The 13,225-nt window shown below is 47.7% G+C and overlaps 1 protein-coding gene across 1 annotated transcript in view; it reads right to left on the reverse strand.

The window, feature by feature from the left end:
* Nucleotides 1-8,873: 8,873 nt before the first annotated feature.
* LOC146027302 (vitamin D3 hydroxylase-associated protein-like) overlaps nt 8,874-13,225 on the reverse strand; it is a 60,911-nt gene continuing 56,559 nt past the window's right edge. The window contains exon 15 of the mRNA XM_083158234.1: nt 8,874-10,273. Coding sequence (XP_083014360.1) covers nt 10,145-10,273 — 129 coding nt within the window. The 3' untranslated portion in view covers nt 8,874-10,144. The remainder of the gene's footprint in view (nt 10,274-13,225) is intronic.

A 13,225-nucleotide genomic window follows, 5' to 3' on the forward strand; every position in this document is an offset into this window, starting at 1 on the left:
CTGGTGGGAGGACAGCTTGCTTGACTGCAGATATCTCCAGTTCCCGGAAATAGATTTCTTAGATTTTGATGGAATTAAAAACTAGAGAATCCCACCTACCAAATGGTACTGGGGGCTAGGGGATCAGATTTCAGGAGGCAGAGCAATCTGCCAATGAGTATATAAAACTACATACCAGGTGTGTGGAGCTGGAGCAGTAACCAGCTGCTGGAAGGCTGATATCTCTGGTTCTGGGCACAGTAGAGACAAGCTTCTAGTGTCCATCAAAGGGGGAGAGTCCCAGCTTTTGGAATATATCCTCAGAAAAACTCTAAGTCAGACCGAATATGAAATATCTGACTGGGAAGAGCAATTAACAGGCTTGGATGGGGACCACTGCTTTGAAGTCAGATATCTCCAGTTCCCAAGGGCCGATTTTTAAAATTCTTGTACCCATGGAAAGAGGGGACCCTCTGCTTTCAGTCTAGGGCCCTTAAACTCCTGGGGGGGTTTCTGGGTACACATAAACCCCCCTGCGTGCGCTACTGACTGTTAATGTTTGTGCAATCACCATACATGCACCTTACATTTTATGTTATTGTTATGTACACAGGACCGCGCATTGGATCAGATTTGGAGATAAAACACATATGATTTAATACTTTTCACCCAATTTCTCAGCCCAATCCACTGAAATCGGGTGAAAATGGCCCCAATTTTAGAAGTGTATAGCACCTTTATTTTCATTTACCCTACAGAAGACCAGCAAGGCACTGAGATACGCAATGGTGTCCATACCTGTAGAGACATCTGGTGTTGCGCACATGAGCAAAAAAAGGGCATGACCTTGTGGGTGATTGGTGTGGGCTTGAGGATAGAGGGCATAACCTTGCAGCAAGGACCTTGTTTTCATCACACTGGGGGTTCTGCAGATAATAGACCAGGCTGTGTGCAGTGCCATCTACAAAAGTTCTCTGATGACTCTGCTATTGTGGGCCTTATTGTAGATAACGAAGATAGGGAGTACAGAGAACTTGTGCAGAACTTTGCTACTTGGTGTCAAGGGAACCATCTTCAACTCAATACCAGGAAGACTAGGGAGTTGGTAGTTGATTTCAGGAAACGTCAGCATACCCCCCCCAACTCCTGTGAGTATTCAGGGAATGGATATTAAGATCGTAAGAACTTACAAGTATCTGGGTTTTCATCTGAACAATAAATTGGACTGGACTGAAAATTCTGCTGCTTTGTATAGGAAAGGGCAGAGTAGACTTTATCTGTTAAGGAGACTGAGGTCCTTTGGAGTGCAGGGAGCGCTCCTGAAGACCTTCTTTGATTGTGTAGTGGCATCAGCCATATTCTACGGAGTGGTCTGCTGGGGCAGCAGTGTTTCAGCAGCCGACAATAAGAGACTTAACAGGATGGTAAGAAAGGCCAGTTCTGTCCTAGGAATGCCTTTGGATTCTGTAGAGATTGTGGGTGAGAGGAGAATGATCAGCAAGATAACATCATTATTGGATAATGCTTCACACCCTCTCAAAAATATTTTGACGGATCTGTGTAGCACTTTCAGTGATAGGTTGCTTCACCCTCGATGCTCAACAGAGAGGTACCGCAGGTCTTTTCTACCTGCTGCAATCAGAATGTACAACTGTCATGGTCTGTAGAGACCTACATGTTCTTAGATTCTAGATTTATATTGTTTGGACTTCTTATCTTATTTGCTATTTTCACCCTTATCTGTACTTGAACCTTGCTGTAACAATTATAAATTTCTCCATTGTGAGACGAATAAAGGAATTCTATCTATCTATCTATCTATCTATCTATCTATCTATCTATCTATCTATCTATCTATCTATCTATCTATCTATCATCTCCTACACAGTGACAGAAGTCAGGTGCTGCATATAATGTTACTTTACTGTGCAGCACCCAGCTTCTGTCACTCTGCTGTCAGCACTTTGGTGTCACCCCTCAGCAAGTGATGCCACTGGGAATACTTCACATCAGAGGAACAGATATAACAGACTGTTAAAGGTATATGATTCTAGCCATTCTATAATCATGTATCTCCCCAGAAGGTCTGGGAGATCCAGGCAGCCCTGGAATCCTGGTGGACCAGATGCTCCTGGTTCTGCTCATTCTTCCTTTTATCACGATGACTTGCATCTTTTAGTTATCTAATGAAATCCAGATATTCTGTAGAAAACAACAGGAAACATTATGTAATAGTCCTTCCAGAATAGTCTTTGGAAAGGACCCTTCACACACACACTGAAACTAAGTCATAAGACCAGCCACAATAAGTGCCAATAGAATACGCAGTTAGAATACCATACTTGGACTTAGGAAATGATGGTTATGACGTATTACTAGGAGTTGTATGTCACACCAGGGGTCTGAGTCGACGAGACTGAGACCTCTGGTGGGGACCTGGACCGGGGAGGTTGGAGAGGACCCTTACGCATATGATGCGTGACAGTGCACCCGAAGCCAATGAACAGTCAATGGTAAAATACAACCGAGTTTTATTAGCAGATGGTTGTAACACACAAGCAGTAAAGTATGCAGATGAATAGTACAGTCTATGTAGATGGCAATACTTTACAGCTGGATGATGATATGGTATCGATGGTGGAACATCGGATCCGGAATATCGGATATGAGGTTGGAGACTGTGGGTCAGTAATGACGGACGGAAACTGGAAGCTGTGAATCCGGAATCTCGGACTTAGTGATGGCGGAACATCAATGGTAGACGATGGCGGAACATCGAAAGGACCAGAGTCCTGGAGCTAGGCTTGAGTGCTGGCCTGTGGAAGCAGGATCGCAGGAGATGGAATGCCTGGAACTTCACAGGAGATGGAATGCCTGGAGTACACTGCAGAAATGGAGATAACAACACCAGCAGGAAAACACTTGTACGGAGACAAGGACAGCTGAACACACACTGGAGACAACTGAAGCACTAGCAATGATTCTGAGAGCTCCCAGCATACTTATACCCACTGGGTGGCCAGGATTGGTCGGGCAGGTATGACTGGGAGATCAGAACCATCAGGATTGGATAGTGCAAACACGTGACTGGGAAAAACATGGCAGCCCCCATGTCTGCTATGGCGGGAAAGAGTGTTTGTATCCACCATGCTTGTGGCCGGGAGCAATGGCGGCGGACAGACGGATTGCCGTGCACTGGATACTGTCACTGTGGGTGAGGAGAGCGGTGCGCCGCGCAGCCGCGGACCCAGCAGCGCTGAGAGGACTGGAGGATGACAGCGATGATGGCGCATGGCAGACAGGACGCCGGCTGGGATGACATCTGAACCGCAAGCTGAGCCTGCGGAGGCACTTAGCCGGTAAGATAGCCTGTCTTAATACCCGGATCGTGACATTGTATAAATGGGAGAGGGGGTGGGAAAAGGGGATCTGGGAGGGGATAGACCTGAGCACAAGTGACACTGAATGGTGTAGGTAATATCATTGGGTCTTGTACTGAAATAAATTTCCACAGTGACTTAGCATCAATTAACCAATTAGTTGGTAGATAGTGACGTGGCGGTGCTCCCTGAGAGTAAGGGTAATGTATCAAAGGTGAAGAAGAAAAGTACTCTCTTCTGTTTGGGGGCACTCCTTTAAATTTCCAAAAAAGTTTTTTAAGAAAATTTAACTTTTAATGGTTCCATAAAACTTATAATTCGACATACAGACAGACAACATCAAACATTAAGGATGGACAGTTGAATGATATTTAGATATTATAGAATAAATTTGTATTCAACTGTTGGTATACACACCAGGATAATCTGATAGGAAACAAATAATGAGTAATGATCAGACAATCGGGGCTATTGTTATATATCAGCCGGGTTTCGGATTCAAATTTTCTTGTTCCTATCACCTGTGGTAAGGAAGTGATAAGCGAAATATAGATATCAGATTATTTGGCCAGAGAGAAATTGTTCTCCTCTGGTGCAGTCCGGATATTATCCCTTATAGCCTAGGCAGTCTCAGATGAGTCTATCAATTAGTTATACCGAGCTGCTTAGTGTGACATATTTCAGAGATGCAGAGCCAATCTAGGTATTTAATTGCGTAGGTAACCGTTACAAGAGAGGGGGTATAAATGTGGAGATGTATATCAGAAATAAGTGACACTCACAGTCGCAAAGATTGCGGAAGCTGCTGCTGACTCTCAACCGTCCTGGTTCTCTGAGAGTCAGTAAGCGTTCGGCAATTTTTTAGCTGTATGTATAGAGTGTCAGACTTAGAAAAGTGGGGTGTCTGATTTCTCCTTTTTGGTAGTGCAAGTACCCTGTTGCTATGATAACAGTGCAGGGTTAGGTGCCAATAAATACTTTCTGGAGATGAGAGTACCCCTAAGGAAAGGGATGTGCAAGAGGGATACAGTAAAAGTATGCGTCTTACTCTTGGGGGTAGATGTGCTGCTTTCTGCTATGTGCTGTACGATTAGAGCATTGGTAGCAGATGAGCGGCACCTGCCTCCTATTTGCGTGAGTAGGTAGATGGGGAAATAGTAATAGGGTATAGATCCAGAGATTAGGAGCAAAGGGTAGGGAGAAAAACTGCTGTTTGCGGTGTACCAGCTGAAGTTAAATGCAGTATTTCAAAATGATAAAGAGTAGTGGTTACCACCGCTTACCTAGTGGCCTCTGCCCGGTCTATTGTCATCTAGGCTCTGGATCTGCAAAGAGCCGTCAGTGTGGCATGGAGTGGGGGTGAGTCGCAAGTGCGGCTTGGTCAGACGGCCGTTTCGCTGGGGGTGGAGCTTCCTATGTGTCCGTATTACTAGGAGTATCAGCCCGAATCATCAAGTCACTAGTCAAACTAGCCACAACTGCACCCAAGGTTGAGGTTGTCGTATGGTGGTCGTGAGTGTCACACAAGGAGAGAAGCAGAGATGAGGGAGCTGGAACGGGAAGATGTCTTGTTATGTGGTATTGTATTGAATTACATTCTTGTGTAAGATGAAGAATAAATAATTATATCTTTTATAATACTTCTGGTAAATGTCCTTCTTGCATGAGCATGGCGATAGCACTATGTGGTATAACCACGGCCTTTAACAAGACCTACTGGTAAAATCGTGCAACTAACTACATTTATGTACCCCATGTTTCTATATCTCTCTGATAATTTGGTATTTGAGGTGACCATAAGGAGGTGTAGCAGTGAGGTGATGGAGATGTGACACATTGAGATACTTTGGAGGAACCATATCGGTTGTCACATATCCACATTATTCCATTGGAACTTTATAGGGCCTACAGTGTTGCATAATGTGTATAAGAAGTACTACTGCGTGGCATGCCGTGTATATGGGGTACTACTGAGTGATGTAACCTGAATGACTGACTGTGTGGTGTAATGTGAATTGCTACTTTTATGTGGCTGTGCCATTTCCCTACAAAGTCAAGCCCCTTTATCCCCTTTTCAAAGATGGGAGAGGAAACTGATTATTTTTCAGGCACAGGGAACATCAATGTCCATTCACTGCTCTGAGTTAACATTCATTGCTTGTAACTAATCACAAGCCTTCCCTAGGAAGTCCCTAATGATTATCATTTTAATCTGCTGTGCCCCATAATGGGGAAAATAAGATTGCATAAAACAGGTTCACGCAATGTAGATAGAAGAACTGCAGACCAGGGCCGGTGCGAGGCACCAGAGCGCCCCAGGCGAGTCGGGGTGGGGGCGCCCCGGTGCCCGGGGGGGTACCTGTGTTATAAAGCTGGCGGCTGGCACTGTTCATATAGCTGTCGGCGTCCATGCAGGTGCTGGAGCGGGCAGGGGTGTTGTCCGTGCCACGGGGGTACCTGCGGCGCTGTCACTGGGTATAAAGCTGCTGGCGGCGGGGTCGGGTCCCTGCAGCGAATAGAGAATAACAAGCTCTATGCGCGCGCGGTGGCGCGGGAAGCGCTTCTGATTTTGAAAACACTTGCCGCACACTGATAGGCTGAATCTCAGCCAATCAGCGTGCAGCAAGTGTTTTCAAACCCAGAAGCGCTTCCCGCGCCGCTGCGCGCATAGCGCTTCTTATTCTCTATTCACTGCAGGGACCTGACCCCGCCGCCAGCAGCTTTATACTCAGTGACAGCGCCGCAGGTACCCCCGCGGCACGGACGACACCCCTGCCCGCTCCAGCACCTGCATGGACACCGACAGCTATATGAACAGTGCCCTAACCCTCCATGCTGGGGGTGAGGGGCGAACTGCCGCCATCCAGGTGCCGGCGCCCTAGGCAAATGCCTAGTGATGGCGCCGGCCCTGCTGCAGACACACATCTAACACAATTACACCTCTGGCGGGTCTGTGTTACTGCAGCCTGACTTCTGTATGTGCAGTCTCACCTTTCATAATTAGGCCATGCCTGTGTGTTTGGCTGTCCAGCTGCAGTGATTAGGAGGCTTGTCCTTTATGGATGTTTTCATTGGAGTTGTTACCTATATTACCGAGCCTGTCCTAAGCTCTGTGCTGGTTATACGGCTAGTTCCTAGTGCTATTGCTGGTCATACCAGATTACTCCTGTATTCTCTGAATGATACAGTTTGTTTCTGTTTGGAACACTTTGGATGCATCTGCATGTCCCTGCTCTGATACTGATAGAGCTTCTGTATGTGACCCATACTTGCCTACCTGACATTCTCCATGTGGGAGAACATGCTCTGTTCCTGGCCTCCCCTGGTAATGTAGGATTGCCATCACCTGTGGTGAGCTAGGTAATAGATAAGAAAGGTGTCACCACAGGTGCTGGCAATCATACATTACCAGGGAAGTCCAGGAACAGAGCATGTTCTCCCTCATGGAGAGGGTCAGGTAGGCATGTATGGTGTGACCCTTTGAATTTACCTATATCCCGTATGTACCCGCTGTAGCTGAGCTTCAGTGTATAGCATACTCTCCAACATGACCCATTGCCTTCGGTACACAATGCTCTGCTCCTGGACTTCCCTGGTAATGTAGGATTGCCAGCACCTGTGGTGACACCTTTCTTATCTATTACCTAGCTCACCACAGGTGCTGGTCTTCCCTGGTAATGTATGATTGCCATCACCTGTGGGGAGCTAGGTAATTGATAAGAAAGGTGTTTCACCACAGGTGATGGCAATCATACATTACCAGGGATGTCCAGGAACAGAGCATGTTCTCCCTCATGGAGAGGGTCAGGTAGGCAACCCTGGTGTATAGCGATGTGTGTCTGGTGTCTCTATTAGTGACTAATCTGCTTGCGGATCCTGTCTATTTGCCTGTCCTTAACTGGCGTTTCTCTGCGGTCCTGTCCTGTATTGGTGCTGCTCTACAGTCTGGTCCAGCAAGTCCATTTGTGAGTACCTGCATTATGTGGTCCTGTTTTTGTCTGCCTGTATAGTATTTAGATGCTACCAGGGACTTTACCACTTATACTTACTTTGACCATTGTGGTTGTTTCCCATCTCCAGTACTGTTGGCTAGTGTGTACCATCTGCTGCATTAGTCCTGTGCCAGTCACACCCAGTAGTGTGCTAAGTTCTGTTTGTATCAGGTGTCTGACTCTAGTTCCGTACTTACCTTGCACAGTCTCCAATAGCAGCCTTGTCTGAAAAAAGACCAGACGGCATCCCGGTCAGCGCCAGATTAAGGTCCAAATGGTCATGGAGCTGAAATTTATAAAGGTCCTATTGTTTGCAGCCACAGGGGGTGTGTCATGTGACCAGCATGTCAGAGGTGTGAAAAGTGATGTGGTATGTGGGATCTGTGCAGGGGGTGTGACTAGCAGATTCCTTTTAAAATCTCCCACCTCTCACATACTGTATATCAAAGGGGGCAGGTGCAGCAGGACACCCGGAGCAAGCTCATATCACGGAATCCCTCCACCCCAGCCCTTAGTGGCAGCACCCCTCTCCAGCCATTAGTGTCAGCACCCCCCTTCCCAGCCCTCAGTAGCAGTACCCCCATCCCCGGCCCTCAGTGGCAGTGCAGTACAGTCACAGTGCTACCCCTCCCCAACAGCACCCACTCCCCAGCCCTCAGTGGCAGAACTCCCCCTTCCCCAGCCCTCCATACCAGTTGCCCAATCCCTCAATAGCAGTAACCCCATCCCCAGCCCTCAGTAGCAGACCTCCTCCTCCCCAGAAATCAGCAGCAGCCCTGCCCCCTCCGTTGTACTTCACCTTACTGTCGATGTCTTTCTCACATAGCATGTGGTGATGTTAGTAGCTGCTTCTGTTCTGGCTGGGAGTTCAGCGGTGCTGCTTTCCTTCTCTTCCTCCCGCTGAGGTATTGCAGCAGAGCCGGCTTCTCCCCACTCCCTCCCTCCAGGGCAATGCAGGGGCGCTGGCTTCTCCCTCCCTGCAGGGCAACGCAGGGGTGCCGGCTTCTCCATCCCGCCAGGGCAACGCAGCGGTGCTGCCTTACCCCTCTCCCTCCCCCCAGGGATGGGGGAGCCACACAGGACACAGCAGGGGGCACCCTGCAAACCTTTGGCGTCCCGGAGCAAGAGCTCCGCTGGCGCCACCCTAGCTACACCTCTGGGCAGCTGTGTCGTGTTTTATGTACAGGGGATGGGGCAGGTGTGTAGTGTAATAAGGATGGGGCATGTGTGTAGTGTCTCCAGCTACACAGCAGGTTCTGTGGGCCTGTTTTGATTGGGGGTGTGAAGCTGTACCTCCTCCGACCAATTTTTAATCCGGCCCTGATCCCGGTAATTGATGGACCTAATCCACCAAGGAAAGGCGGCTGTTATTGGTAAAGGTTTAGTTAGTAGGAGGCCAGAAGACCATTGTGCAAGTGTAACAGTGTAACAGCGCCACCTAGTACCATCTGGTGGCAATCATAACATACACACAAACATATTTAATATACTGGTAATTTAATAGTTGAAGAGTGTGAAATTATATTTTATATCAAATAGCACCATTTATACACACTACGATCTCAATTTCATTTGGGTACTGATTAGTTTCAAATAGAATTAGTTTCAAATTGCTGTGTGTTCTGGGTGTAGATCCATTATTTTCTCTCGCAAATAATTGGTTCAAGTTCTGTTTCCTTTTATATTCTTTTCTATGTTCACTTGGGTTGAGTGGTACAGTTGGCAGGAAGAATAGGATCTGCCTAATACAGTTGGTGGGAAGAATAGGATCCGCATGATACAGTTGGTGGAAAGAATAGGATTCACATGATACAGTTGGTGGGAAGAATAAGAACCAGATGGTACAGATGGTGAGAAGATGATGAGCTGGAAGGTACAGTTGGTGAAAAGAAGAGGAGCTGGACAGCACAGTTGATGAGAATAAGAGGAGCTGTATGGTACAATTTGAAGAAGAAGAGGAGGAGCTGGAAGGTACTGTTGGTCAGATGAAGAGGAGCTGGTTGGTACAGCTGGAGGGATGGAAAGGAGCTGGGTGGTACAGCTGGTGGGAGGACTAGGAGCCAGCTAGTACAGTTGGCCTTGAGGAAGAAGATCCCGTTGGTACAATTGGTGGGAGGAAGAGGAGCTAGTCAGTACAGTTGGTGAAAGGGAGAGAAGTCAGATGGTACATTTGGTGGTAGGAAGAGGAGGTAAGTGAAACAGTTAGTTTGAGGAGGAAATGGCTGACCAGATGGCAGGTGAAGGGCAACTGACCTGAATGTTTGGTGGAAGAGTGGGGGCTGACTATATTAAATGGTTGAATCAAAGTATCCCCTGAAGTGAAAAGGGGCTAGTCCGTGTTGTTGACTCATTTAGGGGAGTGAATGGTTGGCATAGGAGGAGAGTGCCGGTTGCTATGGTTAGCAGTTTGCCTCAGTTGACCAGTTAGCAGATGGAGGAGTTGAAAAGTAGTATAGACGCATTATAGTCATGATGAGTCATATGGTCAGTTGCTATTTTATTGTGGTAAAGACAAGATCTACCAAACAACCTATTTGGTAGCAGAGCATTTAGGTCAAGTATTATTGGTGGGATCTACAGCCTCTTAACTCTCTCTATTCCATAGTCTGTAATATCTAAGGGACGCAACTGCATTATTTCACTTCTGTCCCTATGTAAAGAGAAAGAGTTTCCGTAGTTTGATGCAGGTTTATAAATAAAATGTTCTCCAATTATCTGCCCCCACACTGCTTATTTGGGTTTATTTCAATAAGTTGCTATTAAGTATCATGGCTGAGTCTTGTCATGTTCTGGTCACGGATGGATTTTATGGCCACGGCTCACGGTCTCCACCTCCTTCATTAGGCGAAGGCACTGTTCCTCTTGCCACTGTAATGCTACGCACTGCACCGAAACGGGGAGCCCAACACCACCTTCTGCTCCCTGAAAAGCAAAGTAGTTCAGTTATTACATGTATTGAAAGGCTATGTAGTTTTTGTTAACTGACTGTTTGACACTTATTTAAGTGTATTATTTTTATATTAAAATACCTTAAACTTTTATTGAGTTTTCATCATATTATACACCTACTAAGCGCATACTATGAGAATTCAGACACCCAGCTGAGATGGGGGTATTCATTCACCCATTGGGAAAACTCAAGGTTAAAACCTTCTAAAGGCATTGAGAAAGGAATTACTAGTTATTTATTTATTATTTATTACCAGTTATTTATATAGCGCACACATATTCCTGCAGCGCTTTACGTCCAGTCCCTGCCCCAGTGGAACTTACAATCTATGTTCCCTACCACATGTACATGCACACAGATATTCTAGGGTTCATTTTTGTTGGAAGCCAACTGACCTACCAGTATATTTTTGGATTGCAGGAGGAAACCGGAGTACCCGGAGGAAACCCACCCAAGCATGGGGAGAATATACAAACTTCACACAGTTAGAACCATGGTGGGAATCTAACCCATGACTTCAGTGCTTTTGTCCCTGGTCTTCCGATACCAGATCGCAAAGCTGGGTCGGAACACTAAAGGTCGACTGGCCTTAGGAAGACACCTGAAATAGGTCGACATGGCTAAGGTCAACAGGGTTGGAAGGTTGACACAAACATTAAGTCTACAATGGCAAGGTCGACCTGAGTTTGTTTTTAAAAAATCCCAGATGTCGACATGTACCGCTGCGTTTGCCATGCTTTGAACATGGTGCCTTGTTGCCCTCAGCACACAAATGTTTTCTCCTGCCATGCTGTAGTGGATGATAGGGCATGAAATACCCATGTCGGCACATGTCGGCTCAGAAAAAACCCATGAAAATCTCATGTCCGCTTTTTGACTATCGACCTTGCCATTGTCGACCTCATGTTTGTGTCGCCCTTAAAGCCTGTAGACCTTCAATGGTCAACCCAATGCATGTTGACCTAAATAGAGTTAACCTAATGACCTTATCCCGTCCGAGGTGTGGTGTGAAAGTGGAGTTCTTTAATTCAGTTAGTTATTTTATTAATAATATACAGGGATCTATTTACTAAGATAGAAGTTCTATTGGAGATGGGATATCGCTATGGGCAACCAATCAGATTCTATCTATTACAGTATCTTCTCGAAGGTGCTAAATAAATAAGTAGTAGTTTCGGATAGGTTGCTTTGGACAACATCCCATCTTCAATGGAACTCCCATCTTAGTAAATAAACCCCACAGTGTTATCCTGGCACCCAGCACCTGTCACAGTCTGTGCAGTTCCTCTTCTGGGGTGTTGCTCTCTGCTCTGGTTCTTGTAGCACATTCCGGTCTGTATCTCAGAACTGAGATACAGATCAGAGTGTGCTAGAAGCACCAGAGCAGATAGCTTCACCCCAGGCCAAAAAGAGGAACTGTATGGGTTGCGACAGGTGCAAGGTGCTAGAATCTCTTATATATTTGGCTACATCTGTCACTCAAAGTGTGTAAGTGTGTGTATAACAGGAGGGACACATTGCTCTGTTTCTGGACTTCTCCCTTAATTAATGATTGCCAGCACCTGTGTTGAAGCACCTTTCTAATCAATTAATAACATGTGTGAAACAGGTGATGGCAATCATACATTATGAGGGAAGTCCAGAAACAGAGCAATGTGTCCCTCCTGGAGAGGGTCATGTTGGGAGGTATCTGACTGACTCACATGACAGAGAACCAGCCCAGTGAGCCCACAGTGCCAGACATCCTCTGCCTCCCCAGGTTGCCCAGCAAAGACACTGCACCAGGTGAGCGCCCCCCGCCGCCCCACCCACGATTCGCGACCCCCCTGTGACCCCCCTCCCGCGATTCACGGCACCCCCCCCTGCGACCACCCCCTCCCGTGATTCATGGCACCACCCCACCCTGTGACCCCCCCACGATTCGCCGCCAACCCCCCCTCCCACGATTTGCGGCGACCCCCGCGACCCACCCCTCCCGCGATTCGCGGCAACCCCCCGCGACCCCCCCTCCTGCAATTCGCTGCAACCCCCAGCGCCCCCCCCTCCCGCGATTCGCGGCACCCACCCCCCATCCCCGCGACCCCCCCACCCGCAAATCACAGAACCCCTCGCGACCCCCCCTCCCTCAATTCGCAACCCCCCTTGCGCGATTCACGCCCCACTCCTGTGCTTTGCTAACCCCCTCCCGAGATTCACCGACACCTGCGCCCCCCCTCCCGCAATTCTGCCCCCTCCTTCGATTCACTGCACCCCCCGCGCCCCTACCACAATTCATGGCACCCCTGCTCCCCTCTTTAGTCCCCCGTATGCCCACACACCCCTATCACTACCCAGCTTCCTGCTCTCCTGAACCATAACTTCCACCACTGGGGAGTCGCTGACGCTGTGTTGCCCACATACCCCTATCATGCCTCATAGCCCAGCCTCCTGCTCTCATGCACCCTAACTCCCACCCAGTAGGAGGAGATACTGACTCAGGGCCACCGTCCTGTACTCCTGTACTGCCACTCTGGACCCTAACCCACTGGCAGAAGCTGCACTGTGTCTCCCACCCTCCTCTTTAGTCCCCCTTATGCCCACACACCCCTATCACTACCCAGCCTCCTGTTTTCCTGTGTTGTGACCTCCGCCAGTGGGGGACTCAAAAACACCTCCTGGAGGAGAGCGGGGACTTTGTTTGGCAGCCATTTCTACAGGACCGGTGGAGAACCTTTGATATGACAACAATCATCTGGAAAGCACCAGTGGTCGGAGTGTGACACCGGGGTCTGGAAGCCACTTCCCCGATCCAGCAGCTGAAAAACTATAAGTATACAAATTCTAAAACCATGTGCACATAGGTGGGATTGGACTGAGCTAACATTAACCTACTAACCCATTTGATTACAATGGAGTGATCACAGAAGAAAACAACCTCTTACAAA

This window comes from Crinia signifera, chromosome 8 (assembly GCF_055691185.1).
Source record: "Crinia signifera chromosome 8, ASM5569118v1, whole genome shotgun sequence".
In the NCBI taxonomy this organism is placed as follows: Eukaryota; Metazoa; Chordata; class Amphibia; order Anura; family Myobatrachidae; genus Crinia; species Crinia signifera.